This window comes from Pseudonaja textilis, chromosome 5 (assembly GCF_049901715.1).
Source record: "Pseudonaja textilis isolate UNSWEBS1 chromosome 5, rPseTex1.2, whole genome shotgun sequence".
Taxonomy (NCBI): domain Eukaryota; kingdom Metazoa; phylum Chordata; class Lepidosauria; order Squamata; family Elapidae; genus Pseudonaja; species Pseudonaja textilis.
Window position 1 is genome coordinate 72,864,627 of NC_141994.1, and position 22,882 is coordinate 72,887,508.

At 47.7% G+C, this 22,882-nt stretch overlaps 1 protein-coding gene and 2 long non-coding RNA genes across 3 annotated transcripts in view; all 3 read left to right on the plus strand.

Annotated features, from left to right (window-relative positions):
* The window catches only part of LOC148125697 (uncharacterized), a 6,811-nt gene extending 197 nt beyond the window's left edge, over window positions 1-6,614 (plus strand). Inside the window, exons 2-4 of the long non-coding RNA XR_015743963.1 lie at window positions 3,473-3,511; window positions 4,845-4,880; window positions 6,432-6,614. This is a non-coding gene — a long non-coding RNA (uncharacterized LOC148125697). The remainder of the gene's footprint in view (window positions 1-3,472; window positions 3,512-4,844; window positions 4,881-6,431) is intronic.
* Window positions 6,615-7,565: 951 nt separating this feature from the next.
* LOC148125698 (uncharacterized) lies at window positions 7,566-20,768 on the plus strand. The gene is made up of 3 exons (XR_015744015.1): window positions 7,566-7,785; window positions 20,535-20,609; window positions 20,706-20,768. It is a non-coding gene; the product is annotated as an uncharacterized LOC148125698 (long non-coding RNA).
* A 6-nt stretch (window positions 20,769-20,774) lies between these two features.
* The window catches only part of LOC148125699 (uncharacterized), a 53,798-nt gene continuing 51,690 nt past the window's right edge, over window positions 20,775-22,882 (plus strand). The window contains exons 1-2 of the mRNA XM_087935502.1: window positions 20,775-20,852; window positions 22,534-22,569. Coding sequence (XP_087791628.1) covers window positions 20,775-20,852; window positions 22,534-22,569 — 114 coding nt within the window. The remainder of the gene's footprint in view (window positions 20,853-22,533; window positions 22,570-22,882) is intronic.

Consider the following 22,882-nt stretch of genomic DNA (forward strand, 5'->3'; position numbering starts at 1 on the left):
TTTGGATCGTGTGACCCTGTGGGATGCGACAAAGGTTATGTAACTGTGACAGCGGTGTGATCCTACCTGTTCCACTGCTGGTTCGATAATCGCACATGCGATTTGGAAACCGGTAATTTCTTGTAACCGTTTCCTTATTTTGTCCCAATATTTATTTATTTATTTTGCTTTCGGGCAGGACCGCCACATGTGAAAAAAGGTACCTTGTTTGTTTCTAATGGACTTGACTAGCTGTGTGGTAGGAACTCAGAATCTACCATAACATCTGTGGGACCTAAAGAAGCACATTAAGACATAATATTATTTCTTTTTTGGCCACTGCATGTTGTCACATCACAAGAAGTGATGGTACCTAAGGCCAAACTTGGAAGAATGTGTCTACTTCTGGTCACCACAACCCGAAAGAAGATGTTGAGATCCTCGAAAGAGTGACAAGAAGAGCAACAAAGATGGTTAGAGGGCTGGAGGCTAAAACATATGAAGGATGGTTGCAGGAACTGGGCAGTGGTGGGATTCGAATAATTTAACAACAGGTTCTCTGCCCGAATGATTTCTTCCAACAACCAGTTCACCAAACTGCTCAGAAAGTTAACAACTGGTTCTCCTGAACTGGTGCGAACTGGATGAATCCCACCACTGGAACTGGCAATGTCTAGCCTAGAAGTGTTCTGACCCAAACCTTGTTCCAAGGAAACAAACACAAAACAGAGGTAACGGAAAAACCTTTTTCACGATTCTTTACGAATTCTGTTCCTTCACGGTGAAAAAGGCTGTTCAGATTAATTATCTCTGATAAGAATGACCCTTGCCAAGGTTGTGCAAGGCTGCCAAGAACACTAGATAAAGTTGCCAAGAAATATTTCAAACACAAAGAATCTCCAAACACAAACTAAGGGAGTCCGAACATCCTCAAGGCTTGAGTGCAAAAAAAAAAACACAACTTCTTTGCTTCCTGCAAAGAACTCCAGCTTCTCAGCTGGCTTTTGTCTCTTAGGGGAGGGGCCTTACTCTCAAGTCACCTGTGCTGTTGCAGCTGCTCTTTCCTTCGAGCAGCCCTGTGCGCATGCACACTTGGCACAGGCTCCTCGGGGTGCTCTTCCTCACTGCTGCCAGCCTCCACAATCTCTACTCCCTGATGGTCCTGGCCCCATCCCTGCATCACACGCAGGCCCCTCACCTGAGTCCTCGCTCTCCGAGACCTCAGCCGTCCGCACCTGCTGCCGGCGAACCACAGCAAGAAGAGAGAAGGACTAGGGGTGATATAATAGCAGTCTTCCAATATTTGAGGGGCTGCTCCAAAGAGGAGGGGGGTCAAGCTGCTCTCCAAAGCACCCGGGGGCAAGACCAGAACCAAAAATTGGAAACCCGTCAAGGAGAGAAGCAACTTAGAACTAAGGAGAAACTTCCTAACAGTGAGGACAATTAACCAGTGGAACAGCTTGCCACCAGGAGTTCTCGGTGTTCCATCATTGGAGGTTTTCAAGAAGAGACTGGACAGCCATTTGTCTGAAATGGTATAGCATTTCCTGCTTGAGGAGGGGGTTGGACTAGAAGACCTCCAAGGTCCCTTCCAACTCTTTTTATTCTGCCTTAAAAAATAGATTTATATAGCCCAAGGGTGCTGGATTAGCCCCAAGGAGGAGAAATGACAGTGAGAACCATCGATCCGTAGAAATGACTTGCCACTGGAAGTTGTAGGTGCTTTCTTTTGCTGGAGGCTTTCAAGAAGAAAGTGGATGAAGTGAAGCAAATCGTGAGGTTGTTTGGCGAATCCGTTTTCCTCCTCTGAGTTTGCGACCGTCGTAAATCCATGCCAGTTGCCTAGGACCCAAATTTTAATCATGAGACCATCGCGATGCCGTGATGGTCGTAAGTGGGAGGACCAAGCGAGAAGTCGCTTTTTTTTTCCTGCGCCATTGTAACTTCAAGTGGTTGCTAAGGAAACTGCGGTAAGCTGAGGGGAGGAAACCTCTGAGGAAGCTCCTAGAAAGCCGGCGATTGTCTTGTAGAGTAAGAAGATCGAAGGATGAACCTTTCAGATCTGTGACTTGGGTGTCCTTCATTCCACCGGAATCTGTCAAAGCAGACAGCGGATTTCTGTGAAATGAAGCCCATCAGGCACGGAATTCGTTCTCCAAGTTCTTCCTTCAAGCCATCCTCAAGTGTCCAGCTGGAGAAATCGGATCCGTTAAGACCTCAGAGAAGGTTGCATGAGTTTCTGGGAAACTCATCTCATGAGTTTGAATACATGTACATATACATATATTTTCAAAATGATTTTTCCACATGACCATCAGAGCATTCGTATTTCACCTATTATTATTAACACGCTCTGATGCTAAGGAGTTCGACTCCGCCTCCCCACCTGAAAAGAAATCTGCTCCCAAATGCAAAACACAAGCAGAGGAGAGGAGTTTCAGTTTTACTTTCACAGCACCAAGCAGCTTTAGTACAGAACAGTTGAGCTAAGCCACGCCCAGGCTCCTTGCTGTCTCCTTGCTCACACAGCAAATACTGTTTCAGTTTCCAAACAGCCCTCAACTCTCTCACACACTGACAGGACGCTAGCCAGATGAACACCGATGGGTGCTGGTAGGCAGAGGCAGAATTTTTTCCCTTCATTTTCCTCCCCAAAAACTAAGCCTGACCCTGACCACATAGTTTCGTAGCGAAGCACGGCTATCGAACTGATAGATAGATAGATAGATAGATAGATAGATAGATAGATAGATAGATAGATAGATAGACAGATACATAGATAAATAGATCGATCGATAGATCGATCGATAGATAGATAGATAGATAGATAGATAGATAGATAGATAGATAGATAGATAGATAGATAGATAGATAGATAGATAGAGAAAAATTATCTTATTTTTTAATGTGAATTCTAATTTGATAAAGAGAAAGAAGGCAGCCCTGAAATAAAATGTTGGATTGCACTGGATTGCAGAACAATGGTGAACATCAGCCGAATCTGGAAAAACAAGGACATCATCCTGGCAATCAAATGTTGGTTAGTCCACTCTTATCGTATTCCCCGTAGCTACCTACATTTGTGAAAGGATTTATACTTCTTTCAGCTGTCTGCAAGGAATATAAATCCTTCCATTCCCCACCATCCTGCGAGAGCCGAGGAAGCTTCTTGGATGTGAAGCGAAACGTCTTCAAAGAAAAATCAGAAAGTCCAGTTGCCTCTTGAAAATGCACTGTTGGCACAGCCACAACCTAGAGGAATGAGATTCTCTATAGACTTGGGCAATGAAAGGTGATTAACAAGCTAACTAACTAACAAGCGTCTGGAAGGAATATCTCAGCCATGTTACCATTTTCCTCCATGGATTTATTTAGCTGCTGGCTTTAGGGAACCCTAATCACAACTTGCTTTTTTGCAGAGAAAGATTAAATTAAGGAATCATCCCGGAACAGGTAGCTTCAAACATATGCAAATTTTTGTTTTCTTTCCAAGGGAGATCCTGGACCAGCTGGCAGAGCAATGGATATCAAGGTAAATACATATAGTCTCAACTTCCGACTGGGACCAGAATTTAACTTATTTAACAATTCCCAGAATTCCCCAGCCAGCAGGCTTTGAGATGGGTGGACTTTAACTCCCAGAATTCCCCAGCCAGCATGCTTTAAGATGGGTGGATTTTAACTCCCAGAATTCCCCAGCCAGCATGCTTTGAGATGGGTGGACTTCCACTCCCAGAATTCTCCAGCCAGAAGGCTTTGAGATGGGTGGACTTCAACTCTCAGAATTCCCCAGCCAGAAGGCTTTGAGATGGGTGGACTTCCACTCCCAGAATCCCCCAACCGGCATGCTTTGAGGTGGGTGAACCTCAACTCCCAGAATCCCCTAGGCAGCATCCTTTGAGATGGTGGACTTCCACTCCCAGAATTCCCCAGCCAGCAGGCTTTAAGATGGGTGGACTTCCACTCCCAGAATTCCCCAGCCGGTGTGCTTTGAGATGGGTGGACTTTAACTCCCAGAATTCCTCAGCCAGAAGGCTTTGAGATGGGTGGACTTCCACTCCCAGAATTCCCAGCCAGCAGGCTTTGAGATGGGTGGACTTCCACTCCCAGAATTCTCCAGCCAGAAGGCTTTGAGATGGGTGGACTTCAACTCTCAGAATTCCCCAGCCAGAAGGCTTTGAGATGGGTGGACTTCCACTCCCAGAATCCCCAACCGGCATGCTTTGAGGTGGGTGAACCTCAACTCCCAGAATCCCCTAGGCAGCATCCTTTGAGATGGTGGACTTCCACTCCCAGAATTCCCCAGCCAGCAGGCTTTGAGACGGGTGGACTTCCACTCCCAGAATTCCCAGCCGGTGTGCTTTAAGATGGGCAGACTTCAACTCCCAGAATTCCTCAGCCAGAAGGCTTTGAGATGGGTGGACTTCCACTCCCAGAATTCCCCAGCCAGCAGGCTTTAAGATGGGTGGACTTCCACTCCCAGAATTTCCCAGCCAGAAGGCTTTGAGATGGGTGGACTTCCACTCCCAGAATTCCCCAGCCAACTCAGCAATTGTAAATTGTGTGTCCCTCAGCTAACTACTGCCTGGGGAATTATGGGAGTTGAAGTCCACATGTCTTGTAAGTTGCTGGTTAGGGAATTCTTGGAGTTGAAGTCTACATATTTTAAAATGGCTAAGGTGAAGACTTCAAAGGAAGGACACACTGCCCAGAAGATATATTTGCTGCTCAGGGGACATTTTATATCAGCTAGCATCTCAGCTAAACATGTTGTAATCTAACATGTAATGTAAGCTATTGTTTCTATATTATCTGTACACGGTCAATGAACACGTATTTCTTCGCTCTTTTTTATTTTGATATAGGACTTGGAACGACTTTTGGAAGCTTACGGTATCAAGGTATGTGACCTTCTTGCCTACAAATGAAATTAAATGACAAACCAATTATTTCTTGTTATTAGGTGAAGCTCATAGAAATATCCGTGTCCTCAAACAGCTTCAGGAGACCTTAAATATATTTGAGTGAAACTTAAATCTGGACATAAAAATTATATTTCATGCTTTAGAAAATGGACATCTTAGATTATTGGGGGGGGGGGGTGTGAAGAGAGGTGTTTTAAGGAAGAAGTTAAACATGTGACTACATTGTGGTCATAACTCGGGAAACTTCCTAACATGGAGAACAATTAACCAATGGATCAATTTCCCTCCAGAAGTTGTGAATGCTCTAATACGGGAGATTGTAAAGAAGAGACTGAACAAACTATTTGTCTAAAATAGTACAGGGTCTCCTGCTTGAGCAAGGGGTTGGACTAGAAGACCTCCCAAGGTCCCTTCCAGCTCTATTCTGATTGATTGATTGATTAAATGAATGGTTGAAAGTGAAGGACTACTGTGGATTTCTTAGTCTGGTGTCATTCAAAAGACTACGGCTCCCAGTATTCCTAGCTAACATGCAGCCGCCGCCCAAAAAAAAAATGCAAATCTACCTTGCATTAAAACAAAGGGATACAATCGAAATCAGGTACTAATACCACTCTATAAAGCCTTAGTAAGACCACATCTAGAGTCCTGCACCAGTTTTGGTCACCACACTATAAAAAAGAGGTTGAAACTCTGGAAAAAGTGCAGAGAAGAGCCACAAGGCTGATGAGGGGACTGGAGGCTAAAACATACAATGAACAGTTGCAGGAACTGGGCCTGGCTAGTCTAGGGAAGAGAAGGACCAGGGGAGACAGGAGAGCATCTTCCAATATTTGAGGGGCTGCCCCAGAGAGGAGGAAGGGGACAAGCTATTTTCCAAGGCACCTGAAGGCCAGACAAGGAATAATGGATGGAAAGTGAACAAGGAGAGATTCAACCTGGAAATAAGGAGAAACTTTCTGACAGTGAGAACCATCAACCCATGGAACAGAAGTTGCCCTCAGAAGTTGTGGGAGCTTCACCACTTGAGACTTTCAAGAAGAGACTGGACTGCCATTTGTCAGAAATGGTGTAGGGTCTCCCACTTGGGTGGGGGGGGTTGAACTAGATGACCTATAAGGTCCCTTCCAACTCTGATTATCCGTTATCTGATTAAATGAAGGAAAGTGAAGGACTAACTGTAGATTTCCTTAGTCTGGAATCCTTCAAAAAGACTACAGCTCCCAGCATTCCTAGCTAACATACCATAGTGCAGAGGTCTCCAACCTTGGCAACTTTAAGACATGTGGACTTCAACTCCCAGAATTCCTCAGCTGGCTGTGGAATTCTGGGAATTGAAGTCCACAAGTCTTAAAATTGCCAAGGTTGGAGACCCCTGCCATAGTGTGTGAAGGAATAGGAAGACGCCTAAATTTTGAGAATTCTGATTGTTTCCTAGTTCAGATCTTCTTCCGGTTCGGCTTCCTTTTGGCGGTAGAACAGGATCAGCGCCATTTTCCAACTTTGGTTTTGGTTTTTAACTTGCAGCTGGCGCTGTTGAAGGAGCTGACAGACCTTCTCCTGCAGGGTGGGGTACAAAAGATGACCGACCAGGTTGCTGAGGCCAAGAAGGAAAAGGAGAACGAGGAGAAGAAGAAGAAGAAGAAACAAGGATCAAACCCCGCAAACTCTATGGTGAGGGTCTCAGGGCCCATCTTCTTCCGGAAGTAGGAATCTCAGGTTGGGAGTCACTTGAGGTTCTGAAAATCGAAAATCATCCCTTCTACCAATTTTGTTCTTTTGTTATTGAGGAGAGGAGAGGGGGAAGAGAAGAGAGGGGGGGGGGAAGGAAGGAAGGAGAGAAGAAGAGAGGAGAGGAGAATGGAGGGGAGAGGGAGAGGCGGAAGGGGAGAAGGAGGACAGGGATAGAGTTCGGGGTAGAAGAGAGAAGACGGGAAAAGAGAAGAAACGGGAGGGAGGGAGGGAGGAGTGAAGGGAGGTCTTGATGGGAAGGAGGGAGGAAGAAAGGAAAGGAAGAGAGGTCTTGATGGGAAGGAAGGGAAGAAAAGGAAGGGAGGAAGGAAGAAGGAAGGAAGGTCTGCATGGGAAGGGAGGGAGGGAGGAAAGGGAGGGAGGAAGAAGAGGGGGGAAGGAGGAAAGGAAGGAAGGTCTGCATGGGGAGGGAGGGAGGGAGAGGGAAGAAGGAAGGAGGGGAAGGTAGGTCTTGATGGGAAGGAAGGGAGGGAGAGGGAAGGGAGGGAGGAAGAAGAGGGGGAAGGAGGAAAGGAAGGAAGGTCTGCATGGGGAGGGAGGGAGGGAGGGAGAGGAAGAAGAAAGGAGGGAAGGTAGGTTTTGATGGGAAGGGGAGGGAGGGAGGAGGAGGTCTTGATAGGGAGGAGGGAGGAAGAAAGGAAGGAAACAGGAGGAGGAAGGAAGGAGGGAAGGTAAGTCTTGATGGGAGGGGGAAGGGAAGAGAGAGGAGAAGAGAGGAGAAGAGAGGAGAGGAGAGGAGAGAAGAGAAGAGAAGAGAAGAGAAGAGAAGAGAAGAGAAGAGAAGAGAAGAGAAGAGAAGAGAAGAGAAGAGGGAATGTGGACTCCATGATTGTAGTCCTGGATACAGAATCTTCCTCCCAAATACTACTGTCATTTTTGACACTGCACTTTCCTGTTGTGTTAGCTTGTCACTCCAGAAAGCCTTCCCTCTGCAAGGAATCAGAAAACCCAGGACGTTGGGGTGTCTGAAACAGCAGCCAACTCCCAGAGTCGGGATGAGCTAGAAGTCTGGGAAACCATCCCCGTTCCCACGATACCGAAGAGAGCCAAGCCCCCAAATGGGACAGGTGAACCTGCTCCAAACGTCACCCTTGAGAGCAAGGTGTCAACGCTGAGGAAACAGACGAAGGTAACCGGCCATTCTACACCTCACAGATTTACGGGTAGTCCATGACTTACAACCAGAACTGAGCCCCAAAATTTCTGTTGCTAAGCGAGACAGATGCCCAGTGAGTTTCATTCCATTTTATGACCTTCCTTGCCAGATGATTTAGTGCTTAGGCACTAAGTTAGAAAGTAGGAGACTGGGAATTTTAGTACCGCCTTAAGCATGAAAACTGACTGAATGACTATGTGCCAATCACCAGGAGACTGGGAGTTCTAGTCCCGCCTTAGGCATGAAAACTGATTGAGTGACTATGTGCCAATCACCAGGAGACTGGGAGTTCTAATCTTGCCTTAAGCATGAAAGCTGACTGAGTGACTGTGGGCCAATCACCAGGAGACTGGGAGTTCTAGTCCCGCCTTAGACATGAAAACTGACTGAGTGACTATGTGCCAATCACCAGGAGACTGGGAGTTCTAGTCCCGCCTTAGACATGAAAGCTGACTGAGTGACTTTGGGCCAATCACCAGGAGACTGGGAGTTCTAGTTTCACCTTATATGCTAAACTCAGCCAGGTGACTTTGGGCCATTCACTCTCTCTTGGCCCGACCTACCTCACAGGGTTGTTGTTTTGGGAGAAATAGGAGGAAGGTGTGTGTTGGTCACCTTGAGTTATTGGTTAAAATAATAAAGGCAGGATACAAATAGGTAATGGATATAAACAACTAACTAACTAAATAACTAGCTAACTAACTAGCTAACTAATTAACTAAGTAAATAAATAACCGTCATTCACCTGAGATGCTTTCCTGCATTACAGGCATCAAAATAAATCCTGTGTTAGCAATTATGGCAGCTTCCACTAGAGGGCAGTCGACACATAGATCAAATCAGGCTCACACCTTTTTTTTTTTTAAATGATTATTTTATACCTGCTCAAGATTCGGGTAGGAATCCGGTGCTAGGATCCATGCAAAAGTGGCAGCAAATGGAGATCATGAGGACCCTTTAACGGGACACCCCCCCCCGGGGGATTTCTTGTAAACAGCAAAAAAGAAAAGAAAGAGAGAGAGAAAGAAAGAGAGAAAATTAAAGAAAGAAAGAAAGAAAGAAAAGAAAGAAAAGAAAAAAGAGAGAGAGAGAAAGAAAATAAGGAAAGAAAAGAGAAAGGAAAGAAAGAGAAAGAATGAAAAAAAGAGAGAGGAAAGAAAGGGAAAGAAAAAGAAGGAAAGAAGGAAAGAGAAAGAAAGAAAGAAAGAAAGAAAGAAAGAAAGAAAGAAAGAAAGAAAGAAAGAAAGAAAGAAAGAAAAGAAAAGAAAAAGAAAAGAAAAAGAAGAGAGAAAAAGAAAGAGAAAGAAAAGAGAGAGAAAAAAAAAACAAAAACAAAGAAAGAGAAAAAGAAAAAAAAGAGAGAGAGAAAGGGGGGGAAGAAAAAGAGTGAAAGAGGAATGGTTGTCCAGTCTTTTCTTAAAACCTCCAGGGATGGAGAAGGAGGGGAGGGAGGGAGAGAGAAGAGAAGGAAGAAGGAAGGAAAAGCAATAGCAGAATAACAGAATAATAGTTGGAAGGGGCCTTGGAGGTCATCTAGTCCAACCCCCTGCTCAAGCAGGAAACACTACACCATTTCAGACAAATGGTTATCTGATCTCTTCTTAAAAACCTCTAGGGATGGAGAAGGAGGAAGGGTGGAAGGGAGGGAGGGAGGGACAGAGGAAGGGGAGGGGAGGAACAAAAGAAGAAAGGGAGAGAGGGAGGAAGGAAGGAAGGGAGGAAGGGACGGACAGACAGACGGACAGATGGAAGAAAGGGAGGGACAGAGGAAGGGAAGGGAAGAAAGGAGGGAAGGAAGAAAGGAAGGAGGGACAGAGGAAGGAAGGAAGAAAGGAAGGGAGGGAGGAAAGGAAGGGAGGGACAGAGGAAGGGAAGGGAAGGAATGAAAGAAGAAAGGGGACGGAGGGAGGGAAGGAAGGAAGGGATGGAAGGACGGACTGACGGAAGAAAGGGAGGGACAGAGGAAGGAAGGAATGAAGGAAGAAAGGGAGGAGGAGGAAGGAAGGAAGGAAAGGGGGATGGAAGAAAGGGAAGGAATGAGGAAGGAAGGAACAAAGGAAGGGAAGAAAGGAAGGGAAGGAAAAAGGAAGGAAGGAAGGAAGGGGAAGGGAGGGGGGAAGAAGGAAGGGAAGGAATGAAAGAAAGAAGAAAGGGAGGGAGGGAAGGAAGGAAGAAAGGAAGGAAGGGATGGAAGGACGGACCGACGGAAAAAGGGAGGGACAGAGGAAGGGAAGGAAAGAAGGAAGAAAGGGAGGGAGGGAAGGAAGGAAGGGAGGGATGGGAGAAAGGGAAGGAACGAAGGAAGGGAAGGGAAGGAACAAAAGAAGGAAGGAAGGAAGGAGGGAAAAAGAATAGCAGAAAAACAGAATAATAGAGTTGGAAGGGACCTTGGGAAGTCATCTAGTCCAACCCCCTGCTCAGGCAGGAAACCTGTACCATTCCACACCAACGTCTGCCCAATCTCTTCTTAAAAACCTCCAGCTACAGGAAGAAACGGAGTCGTCATTGTGAAGTAAAAGACAAGAAAACCCTCACAGGTGGCCACTTTGTCACCAAATGAATAGGACAAACAACCCACCGTTCACCCCATCTGCACTTTTCTGTAATTTTCCCCCCCCGGGGGGGTTGACACCGCCATTTTCCAGGAGAAAAATAATAATAATAGCTAATATTATCTTTAATCATCACGTCAGCCTGGCATTAAGTGAATTCATAGCCTAGACGGTGAAGATCATATATATAGGCCGTCTTGTTTTTTTGAGTTCAGGAATGAAGATGGACAGGGAGGTGGGGTGGGGGTGGGTTGTACAAAGGTAAGATAAATGGAAAGGGCTACGAGGAGTAAAAATGGAAATCAAGTGTTCTCTCTCACCCAGCTCCCCAAACTTGACAAACCCTCTGAAGGGAACTCAAAAGATTTCCTTTATTAGGAAGGCCGGCAGCCCTGGACAAAAAGTTTCTCTCTCACCCCAGGCTAACAAGTCCGTCCGGCAGGTAGATGAATAGTTGTCTGTCACATCTATTCGTCTCCGTCCCCTGCCTTTTATCTGCAGAGCTAGAGTGGGGCTTCGCTAGCAGCGGTGGCTCTTCCGTCCCGAGGGCCGGCCCATAGATTTCCACTGCTCTCCTCTCCTCGGCAAAAAGTTTCTCTCACCGCAGGCTAACAAGTCCATCCGGCACATGTCTGCCACATCTATTCATCTCTTCCCTCTGCCTCTTTTATCCCCGAGGGTGGGGCTTCGTTAGCAGCGGTGGGTCTTCCGTTCCAGGGACCGGCCCATAGATTACCACTGCTCTCCTCTCCTCGGCAAAAAGTTTCTCTCTCACCGCAGGCTAACAAGTCCGTCCGGCAGGGAGATGAATAGTTGTCTGTCACATGTATTCATCTCCGCCCCCTGCCTTTTATCCCCAGAGCTAGAATAGGGCCTTGCTAGCAGTGGTAGCTCTTCCGTCCTGAGGGCCGGCCCATAGATTTCCACTGCTCTCCTCTCCTCTCTGCCTTCTGAGCATCCACACATCAGGCACTGCACGCGGCTGTTCCTCCTCTTCCTCATCAGCCACCTCCGGACCTGGGGGCTGTGGACTCTCCCTCTGAGGGCTGACGGACGGCTCAGGCTCCGCCTCTTCCCCCTCAGAGATCTTAGGTTGCCCTGGATGCCAGCTCTGACTCCCACGCCTCTTCTTCCTCCTCCTCCTCCTCCTCTGATTCAGTTGCTGGAGGTGCCGGCAGCCGACAGGCCACAACATCAACGTTATTAAGACAGCTCTAAATCTTCATATACCTGGGAGCGTTCCCTACTTCTGACTTTAATCCAAGCCTAGAACACACTCTACGACATTCCTTGATTTACAACCATTTGTTTAGTGACAACAGCCCTGGAAAAAAAAAGTGACTTATGGCCGTTTTTCACACCTATGACCGTTGTGGCATTCCTCACAGTCCCGTGATCCAAATTCGGATGCTTGGCAAATGACTCACATTTATGACAGCTGCAGCATCCCCGGGGGCCCTTTGGCGGCTTTCTGACAAGCCAAGTCAAACAGTCACTAAATGAATCATTGTGCCATGTATTTAAGACAGTTGCAGTATCCCGGGCTCATGTAGTTGTAAAATGAGGAGGGGGAGTACGGTGGCCTAAAGGTGGAACTCTCGCTTCCCAATCAGGATATTTCTCTCTCTGGGCACAGTGAGAATATATCTGCTGAACAAAACTCCACACTGGTGACAGGAAGAGCATCCGGCCAGTAAAACAACTCTGCTAGCTCCATTCAGTTGCTCAGACTCCACCCGCAAGGGATTATGGGGTTGTTAAATAATGATGATGATGATGATTTATTCTTATTTAGAGTGGTGTGGTGGCCTAAAGGTGGAGCTCTTGCCTTACAATCCAGAGGCTGTGAGTTCGATCCTGGGTAGAGGCAGATATTTTTTCTTTCTGAACACAATGAGAATCTATCTGCTGAACAAGACTCTGTATTGGCGACAGGAAAGGCATCCGGCTATTAAAACAACTCTGCTAGCTCCATTCAGTTGCCCAGACTCCAGCCCGCAAGGGATTACGGGGTCATTAAAAGGAGATGGTATCGTTGTAAAACGAGGACCTGCTAGTACGGTGCACAGACTCAAATCTAGTTTTCAAAAGAGATCCCCACTCGGATAGCCATGAAACGGGTGCAGGGAAACCCGGTTTAGATCCTTTAATGAGGGGAATAGCACTACAAGATGAAATTCGCACACGCCTCGCTCCGGTTTTGAAATTAATTGGAGTGGCAGGACAACAAATTAAAACAGAGGAATCCAGAGAGTTCATTGTGGGTGGCTTTTTATTTTTATTCCTCCCTTTCCTCCGGTCGGTGCGATGTTAAAAATAAATTCGCATATTCGCTTGTGAGGGAGACATTAATAAACACTTTGCTCCACAACGCTCAGGCATAGCCGCAGCTAAAGTCTCTTTTTAAGCGAGGGGGTAATTTCCGAAGCCCGCCACAAACGTTAAGACGAAAGCAATTTTCTCCTATCTTGGACACAACAGTGAGAGTTAGCGGTAAGAGAAGTCGGATGAGCTAGAAAACCATTACTAAAAAAATATATGCCTTTTGCGCCCTTGCTCATGGTTAGATTTGTTAGTTAGTTATTTAATTTGTGTTCCGCTTTTATTGCTTTTACAAATAAACTCAAGGCGGCAAACACACACATTCTCATTTTTCCCTACAACAACAACCCTGTGAGGTAGGATGGGCAGAGGGAGGGAGGGGGGGGACTGGCCCAAAGTTTCCCATGCTTAAGGCAGGACTAGAACTCACCGTCTCCTGGTGAAATTTCCCAAAGTCACCCAGCTGGCTTTCGTGGCTAAAGCAGGACTAGAACTCACCGCCTCCTAGTGATTGGCCCAAAATCACCCAGCTGGCTTTCATGCCTAAGGCAGGACTAGAACTCATGGTCTCCTGGTAATTGGCCCAAAGTCACCCAGATGGCTTTTATTTTAAAAAGGGGAACTAGAACTCACTGCCTGCTGGTGATTGGCCAGCCTAAGACAGGACTAGAACTCACAGCCTAATTGTGATTGGCCGAAAGTCACCCAGCCAGCTTTCATGCCTAAAGACAGGACTAGAACTCACGGCTACATTGTGATTGGCCACAAGTCACCTAGATGTCTTTCATGCCTAAGGTGGGACTAGAACTCCCCGTCTCCTGGTGATTGGCCCAAACTTGCTTTAAGGCGGGACTAGAACTCCCTGTCTCCTGGTGATTGGTCCAAAGTCACCCAGCTGGCTTTCATGCCTCAGGCAGGACTAGAACTCATGGTCTCCTGGTAATTGGCCCAAAGTCACCCAGATGGCTTTTATTTTAAAAAGGGGAACTAGAACTCATTGCCTGCTGGTGATTGGCCAGCCTAAGACAGGACTAGAACTCACAGCCTCATTGTGATTGGCCGAAAGTCACCCAGCCAGCTTTCATGCCTAAAGACAGGACTAGAACTCACGGCTACATTGTGATTGGCCACAAGTCACCCAGCTGGCTTTCATGCCTAAGGTGGGACTAGAACTCACCGTCTCCTGATGATTGGTCCAAAGTCACCCAGCTGGCTTTCATGCCTAAGGCAGGACTAGAACTCCCCAACTCCTGGTGATTGGCCCAACCTGCTTTTGTGCTTTAAGGCGGGACTAGAACTCCCCGTCTCCTGGTGATTGGCCCAACCCGCTTTTGCGCTTTAAGGCGGGACTAGAACTCACCATCTCATGCTTTCTAACCTGGTGCCTTACTCCATGATCTCCAAACTTGGGAACTTTTAAGACTCACGCAGCTTCCAGAATTTCTCAGCCAGCTATTTTTGTTGCAATCGTTGTAAATATACACCAGCTGCCAAGAGCCAGAATTTTGGACCATGTGACGGTGAGGAAGCTGTAATGGTCGTAAGTCTGAGGACTGATGGCAAGTCACTTTTTCAGGGCTAGTCATGTAACTTCAAACCATCACTAAATGAATGCTAGTAAGTCGTGGACTACATATCTATCTATCTGTCTGTCTGTCTGTCTGTCTGTCTGTCTGTCTATCTATCTATCTATCATCTATCTATCTATCTATCTATCTATATCATCTATCTATCTATCTATCTATCTATCTATCTATCTATCTATCTCTATCTATCTATCTATCTATCTATCATCTATCTATCTATCTATATCAGCCCTACGTCTGTTTTGTTTTGTTTTTCTTATCTTTTGGGATTGAATTGCAAAGAGAGGATAAAATATCCTTTTAGTGGAGTCTCTTCACTTTCCTTCTTTCTTCAGGTCGAAAAATATTTCTACTAGCTCTGTCAAACCGTTTATTCAATCTCTCAAGAGGAGATTTGGTGAAAGCGCAAGATTTTTACATCTTTTTCAAACAGCCCCACGTGGGCCTCCCTTCCTTTCCGAATTCAATATTGAGAATAATTATCAACCTCAACCGGTCATAAAATGCTGCCTTCGCCACCCACAAGGATCTTCTTTAATCCTAATTTTGGAGGGGTTTTAAATCACTCCGGCATCTGGTGGGCAGTGCGTGTTAAATTAAGACCAGAGTAAGAGATTAAGATCAAGTAACTTTCGCTAATGACCCACCCTTTAAAATTAAACACAAGGGCTATAAAATCACCGAGAGAGGCCTTTCCTTAAAAGCCCACCCTGGTATAAATTTCTAGGACAATTGGAGATGATTAGCTTTTTTCCATCTAGGCATCTTCAAGATGATTAATTTCCCCAGCAAGACGGTAGTCCTCAAATTATGACCAGAGTTGAGTCCAATATTAGCATTGCTAAGTGAAATGTTGATTAAATAAAGGGGAGGGAAGAAGAAAGGAGAGGAGAGAGGGAAGGAGAATGGGCGGAAGGAGAATGTGGGGGAAGAGGAGGGGAGGAGAGAAGGAGAATGGGGAAGGAGAATTGGGGGAAGAGGAGAGAAGGAGGAGGAGAGGAGAGAGGGAAGGAGAATGGGTGGAAGGAGAATGTGGGGGAAGAGGAGGGGAGGAGAGAAGGAGAATGGGGAAGGAGAATTGGGGAAGAGGAGAGAAGGAGGAGGAGAGGAGAGGGAAGGAGAATGGGTGGAAGGAGAATGTGGGGGAAGAGGAGGGGAGGAGAGAAGGAGAATGGGGAAGGAAGGAGAATTGGGGGAAGAGGAGAGAAGGAGGAGGAGGAGAGAGAGAGGGAAGGAGAATGGGTGGAAGGAGAATGTGGGGAAGAGGAGGGGAGGAGAGAAGGAGAATGGGGGAAGGAGAATTGGGGGATGAGGAGAGAAGGAGGAGGAGAGGAGAGAGGGAAGGAGAATGGGAAGAGGAGGGGAGGAGAAAAGGAGAATGGGGAAGGGGGAAGAGGAGGGGAGGGGAGAGAAGGAGAAGAGAGAAGGAGAATGGGGGAGGAGGATGGGGAAGGGGAAGGGGGAAGAGGAGGGAGAGGAGAGAAGGAGAAGGGGAGGAGAGGAGAGAGGGAAGGAGAATGGGAAGAGGAGGGGAGGAGAAAGGGAGAATGGGGGAGGAGAAGAGAGAAGGAGAAGGGGAGGAGAGGAGAGGAGAGAGGGAAGGAGAATGGGAAGAGGAGGGGAGGAGAAAGGAGAACGGGGGAAGGAGAATGGGGAGGAGAAGAGAGAAGGAGAGGGGAGGAGAGGAGAGAGGGAAGGAGAATGGGAAGAGGAGGGGAGGAGAAAAGGAGAAGGGGGAAGGAGAATGGGGAGGAGAAGAGAGAAGGAGAAGAGGAGGAGAGGGGGATGGAGAATGGGAAGAGGAGGGGAGGAGAAAAGGAGAATGGGGGAGGAGAAGAGAGAAGGAGAATGGGGGAGGAGGGGAGAGGAGTTGAGGAGGTGTTGTGTATATTACAAATTACAGGTGTGTCCCCCGCTTCCTATTAGGACCCAGGCAGCTTTACTCAGAGGTGTGTCACAGGAGAAGTTGCTTTCTAATTGGGGACTTGTGGCTGGAGGGAAGATTTGATTTGAACACCAACCCATAGAAGAGAATATCCCTCACTTGGGGTTGAACCATGGAGTCCTTGGTGCTCTCTGAGCTGCTGTTTTGTCACCCAACTAGGGGACATCATCAGTGCTAAAAGGGAGTGGGGTTTGTGGAGAGAAGGAGGAGGAGGATATGGACTGTGAGATCCTTGGTGCTCTCAGAGCTTGGGTTTTCTTTCGTTTTTTTGGCAGACGTTTCATGGCCCAAGTAGGGAACAATATCAGTGCTAGAAGGAGTGGAGTTTATGGAGGAGGAGGAGGAGGAGGAGGAGGAGGAGGAGGAGGAGGAGGAGGAGGAGGAAAGAAGAAGAAGAAAATTGTGGGGTCTCTTACAGATGTTTCATAACCCAACTAGGTAGCATCATCAGTGCTACAAGGAAGTAGAGTTTGCTGTGTTTACATAACAAGCTTATATACAACGACCCAGAAACATTCCTAGTCCTACCAACGCTTACAGGGCAGCGTGTGTGTGTGTGTGTTTGTGTGTACACTTGTATATAAAAAGAGGACAAAGCACGCTCCCTTCTAGCACTGATGATGTTACCTAGTTTGGTCGTGAAAGGTCTGCAAGCAAACCACCCAGCCCAGAGAGCACCAAGGAACCTACTGTCCTTTTCCTCCACCACCTCCTCCTCCTCCTCCTCCTCCTCCTCCTCCTCCTCCTCCTCCTCCTCCTCCTCCTCCTCCTCCTCCTCCTCCTCTTCCTCCTCCTTTTCCTCCTCCTCCTCCCTTCTAGCACTGATGATATTACCTAGTTGGGTCATGAAAGGTCTGCAAGGAAACCACCAAGCTCAGAGAGCACCAAGGACTCTACAGTCCATCTCCTCCTCCTCCTCCTCCTCCTCCTCCTCCTCCTCCTCCTCCTCCTCCTCCTCCTCCTCCTCCTCCTCCTCCTCCTCCTTTCCTCCTCCTCCTCCCTTCTAGCACTGATGATATTACCTAGTTGGGTCATGAAAGGTCTGCAAGGAAACCACCAAGCTCAGAGAGCACCAAGGACTCTACAGTCCATCTCCTCCCTCCTCCTCCTCCTCCTCCCTCCTCCTTTTCCTCCTCCTCCTCCCTTCTAGCACTGATGATATTACCTAGTTGGGTCATGAAAGGTCTGCAAGGAAACCACCAAGCTCAGAGAGCACCAAGGACTCTACAGTCCATCTCCTCCTCCTCCTCCTCCTCCTCCTCCTCCTCCTCCTCCTCCTCCTCCTCCTCCTCCTCCTCCTCTTCCTCCTCCTTTTCCTCCTCCTCCTCCCTTCTAGCACTGATGATGTTACCTAGTTGGGCCATGAAAGGTCTGCAAGGAAACCACCCAGCCCAGAGGCACCAAGGACTCTACTGTCCTTTCTCCTCCTCCTCCTCCTCCTCCTCCTCCTCCTCCTCCTCCTCCTCCTCCTCCTCCTCCTCCTCCTCCTCCTCTTCCTCCCTCCTTTCCTCCTCCTCCTCCCTTCTAGCACTGATGATATTACCTAGTTGGGTCATGAAAGGTCTGCAAGGAAACCACCAAGCTCAGAGAGCACCAAGGACTCTACAGTCCATCTCCTCCTCCTCCTCCTCCTCCCTCCTCCTCCCTCCTCCTCCTCCTCCTCCTCCTCCTCCTCCTCCTCTTCCTCTTCCTCCTCCTTTCCTCCTCCTCCTCCCTTCTAGCACTGATGATATTACCTAGTTGGGTCATGAAAGGTCTGCAAGGAAACCACCAAGCTCAGAGAGCACCAAGGACTCTACAGTCCTCCTCCTCCTCCTCCTCTCCTCCTCCTTTTCCTCCCTCCTCCTCCCCTCCATCCTCCTCCTCCTCCTCCTCCTCCTCCTCCTCCTCCTCCTCCTCCTCCTCCTCCTCCTCCTCCTCCTCCTCTTCCTCCTCCTTTTCCTCCTCCTCCTCCCTTCTAGCACTGATGATATTACCTAGTTGGGTCATGAAAGGTCTGCAAGGAAACCACCAAGCTCAGAGAGCACCAAGGACTCTACAGTCCTCCTCCTCCTCCTCCTCCTCCCTCCTCCTCCTCCTCCTCCTCCTCCTCCTCCTCCCTCCTCCTCCTCCTCCTCCTTTCCTCCTTTTCCTCCTCCTCCTCCCTTCTAGCACTGATGATGTTACCTAGTTGGGTCATGAAAGGTCTGCAAGGAAACCACCAAGCTCAGAGAGCACCAAGGACTCTACAGTCCATCTCCTCCTCCTCCTCCTCCTCCTCCTCCTCCTCCTCCTCCTCCTCCTCCTCTTCCTCTTCCTCCTCCTTTTCCTCCTCCTCCTCCCTTCTAGCACTGATGATATTACCTAGTTGGGTCATGAAAGGTCTGCAAGGAAACCACCAAGCTCAGAGAGCACCAAGGACTCTACAGTCCTCCTCCTCCTCCTCCTCCTCCTCCTCCTCCTCCTCCTCCTCCTCCTCCTCCTCCTCCTCCTTTTCCTCCTCCTCCTCCCTTCTAGCACTGATGATGTTACCTAGTTGGGTCATGAAAGGTCTGCAAGGAAACCACCAAGCTCAGAGAGCACCAAGGACCCTACAGTCCATCTCCTCCTCCTCCTCCTCCTCCTCCTCCTCCTCCTCCTCCTCCTCCTCCTCCTCCTCCTCCTCCTCCTCCTCCTCCTCCTCCTTTTCCTCCTCCTCCTCCCTTCTAGCACTGATGATGTTACCTAGTTGGGTCATGAAAGGTCTGCAAGGAAACCACCAAGCTCAGAGAGCACCAAGGACCCTACAGTCCATCTCCTCCTCCTCCTCCTCCTCCTCCTCCTCCTCCTCCTCCTCCTCCTCCTCCTCCTCCTCCTCCTCCTCCTCCTCCTCCTCCTTCTCCTCTTCCTCCTCCTTTTCCTCCTCCTCCTCCCTTCTAGCACTGATGATGTTACCTAGTTGGGTCATGTAATGTCTGCAAGGAAACCGCCCAGCCCAGAGAGCACCAAGGAAGCCCATAGAAGACAAAGCCAGGAAGGGAAGAAATGTGGATGGATAAATATGTGGAACAAAATATTAATTTGCGAAAGATGACAGGCTCTGGAAAGTGGAGGACACCGGAGGTCCCAGGAATCCCTCAAGTAGCATACGGGGGCCTGAAACAGATCTATTTGGTGAAATTACAAAATGAGGAACAATTTGTCTTGGCTGCAAAAAAAGAGAAAAGGAAAGAAAGGAAGAAATTAATCATCCCCATCTTTTTGGAGCCCAAAGGGGAAATTTTAGTTTGCATGAATCAGAAATCACCCAATGATGCTCTTCTAAAGAAGAGGACATGTTCTGGGATGACAGATTTGATTGATTGATAGATCATTAAATAAGTGTCGATTCATAGTGACAACCCAGAAAGGAGCCGTCCTCATCCTGGCCCTTTTGGTGTTCCTATGATATGTCCGTTGTACTGTGATATAGATTAGTCTCTCTTCTCTTCTCTTCTCTCTTCTCTTCTCTCTTTCTCTTCTCTCTTTCTCTTCTCTCTTCTCTCCTCTTCTCTTCTCTTCTCTTCTCTCTTCTCTTCTCTCTCCTCTTCTCTTCTCTTCTCTCTTCTCTTCTCTTCTCTTCTCTCTTCTCTCTTCTCTTCTCTTCTCTCTCTCTCTCTCTCTTCTCTTCTCTCTTCTCTTCTCTCTTTCTCTTCTCTCTCTTCTCTCTCTCTCTCTCTTCTCTTCTTCTCTTCTCTTCTCTCTTTCTCTTCTCTCTTTCCTCTTCTCTTCTCTTCTCTCTTCTCTTCTCTCTCTTCTCTCTCTTCTCTTTCTCTTCTCTTCTTCTCTCTCTCTTCTCTCTTCTCTCTTCTCTTCTCTTCTCTCTTCTCTTCTCTCTCTCTCTTCTCTCTTCTCTCTCTCTTCTCTTCTCTCTCTTCTCTTCTCTTCTCTCTTCTCTTTTCTCTTCTCTCTCTCTCTTCTCTCTTCTCTCTTCTCTCTTCTCTTCTCTTCTCTCTTCTTCTCTTCTCTTTCTCTTCTCTTCTCTCTTCTCTTCTCTTCTCTTCTCTTCTCTTCTCTTCTCTTCTCTTCTCTTTCTCTTCTCTTCTCTTCTCTCTTCTCTCTCTCTTCTCTTCTCTCTTCTCTCTTCTCTCTTCTCTCTCTCTTCTCTTCTCTTCTCTTCTCTTCTCTTCTCTTCTCTTCTCTCCCCTCCATTCCCCTCCACTCCCTCCACTCTTCCCCATTCTCCTTCCCTCTCTCCTCTCCTCTCTTCCCCCATTCTCTTTCCCTCTCTCTTTGAACTGGATAGTTGGTTGTGGAAGGCCTATAAAAAGGAGATTGTAGGCCAAGATGTTCAAACTGAACTGCGCTTCTTCTCGCCAGCAGGACAAAGAGCCGCGTCTCCACCCACAAAGCATCCTCCGAGTTCGAAGGAAGGTGGAGAATTCGCCCCCACCTGTAAGAATTCCCTCTTCCTCTTCCTCTCCGCCTTCCAGAAATCCTACATTTGCTTTTACCACCACTCTGCATTGTGTTCTTGTTGTGCTTGTACAGGTCCACTCTCCAGGGGCTCTCGAAGTCGGGGAACCCCAAATAGGACACTGGTGGAATTACGGGGTGAGTATGAAGCAGGATGGTGTATCTCTGCAGAGGTTAGAGGATGAAGCTGAGCCCAACCTGCCTTCTTACGACATTGCATTGGTCCAGGGGTGGGATTCCATTTTTTTTAACAACCGGTTCTGTGGGCGTGGCTTAGTTGGTGGGTGTGGCTTGGTGGTCATGTGACTGGCTGGATGTGACCACCTCAATATCACTCACATCGAGGCACGCATCTGGCCTCTCGTGACTGTGGGGATGCTGCAACAGTCGTAAGTGTGAAAAATGGTCATAAGTCACTTTAATTGTAACTGTGAATGGTCCCTCCACACAAGCAAAGTACCAGCAAAGGAAGAAAAAAAAACTCCAGAGAAGTTCCTAAGACAGGAAGTCTAGTCCTGCCAAGAATGTAATAAGGGTTAAGGGTTAACGGAGAGGCAGTTTCTGTAAGCAACACCAGAATGTTTCCTTCCTGCCTTCCTTACAGGATTAGCCCTGTAATTTCTTCTAACAACCAGGTTCTCCAAACTGCTTAGGATGTTAACAACCGGTTCTAGCGAATAGGTGAGAACTGAGAGGATCCCACCCCTGCTTTGGTCCGTCAAGGCTGGGAATAGACCTGGTCTGTTAAATGTCTATACTGGGGTGTCAAACTAAAGGGTGCTTAGATGTGGCCTGGGAGCCCCCTTAGAAACAGCAGAGGATCAGCCTGCAGTGCCTCTTCCAGCCCAAAATGGGCCAGGGCAGAGGTGGCATTCAGTCGGTTCCGACAGGTTCTGGAGAACCGGTAGCGGAAATTTTGAGTAGTTCTGAGAACCGGAAAATCCCACCTCTGATTGAGTCCCAGCTGATCGGCTGGGTCTTCTTTGGTTGCCCTGCCCAGGAGAACGGAGCTGGAAAGCAGGTTAGAGGGGTGGGGAGGGAATGGGGATTTTGCAGTAATCTTCTGCCACGCCCACCAAGCCAAGCCACACCCACAGAACCGTTAGTAAAAAAAAAAAATTGGAAAACCCCCACTGGCCCCCGGGGTGCTCCATTTTCTCTGGCAGAGGGCTAGTAAAACAAACTGAAAGCAAAACGACAGGAGAAATGGCATTCTCCTCTGCCTTTCGAGCATCCAAGAAGGGACAGGAAAGGAGAAAGAGGAAAGAGGGAGAAAAAGAAGGGAAGGTGGGAGGAGAGCAAGGGAGGAAAAAGAAGGAAAGAGAGGAAGAAAGAAAAAAGGAGAAGGATTAGGGAAGGAAAAAGAAGAAAAGGGAGAGAAGGAGGGATGGAGGAAGGAAGGAAGGAAGGAAGGAAGGAAGGAAGGAAGGAAGGAAGGAAGGAAGGAAGGAAGGAAGGAAGGAAGGAAGGAAGGAAGGAAGGAAGGAAGGAAGGAGGGGATCAGGAGGGAAGGCCAGGGAGGGAGGGAGGGAGGGAGGAGGAAGGAAGGAAGGAAGGAAGGAAGGAAGGGGAGGGGATCAGGCACAGGCCAGGAAGGGAGGGAGGGAGGGAAGGAGGGAAAGGAAGGAAGGAAGGAAGGAAGGAAGGAAGGAGACTATAATGAAAAGGAGGGAGGGTCTGAGGGAAGTATTTTCTTGGCCCCCACAGGTACCCCCAAAACAAGGGATGTCCAGCTGGGACTTCAAGTCCACAAGTCTTAAAAGTAACCAAGTTTGCGTGGCCCTCGACCAAACTGACAAGCCTGCTACGGAATTTGATTGCTAATAGGTTCTTCCTCCTACAGATAAATTCATCATTTATTTAGTCGCTGACTCACTCGTTCACTTATTCATTTTTCTTTCAGCCTTATCCTGGAGCTCAAGGAGCAAAGAGGATTAAGGTAAATACTTAGTAGACATGAAAAATGCAGCATTTCCCTTTGGGGTGTAAAAGCAGCAGGACAAACCACGATCTAAACGCTGAATTCCTGTTTCCTCATGCTGAGGTAAAGAAGAAGGGGGAAAAAATAGATTAAAGAGAGCCGTTGCTGTGTCCCATAGCTGAGAAGTTTCTTCCCGCTGCTTTCTTACCCAAGTCCTTTTTCCATAAGTGGAAACCGTCTGCCACTCTTTAAATAAATGTGAAAATTCGGACTGCTGGCTAATCTTTTAAGTCCTCAATAGATGGATAATATCAGGCTCAGTGGTCATGAA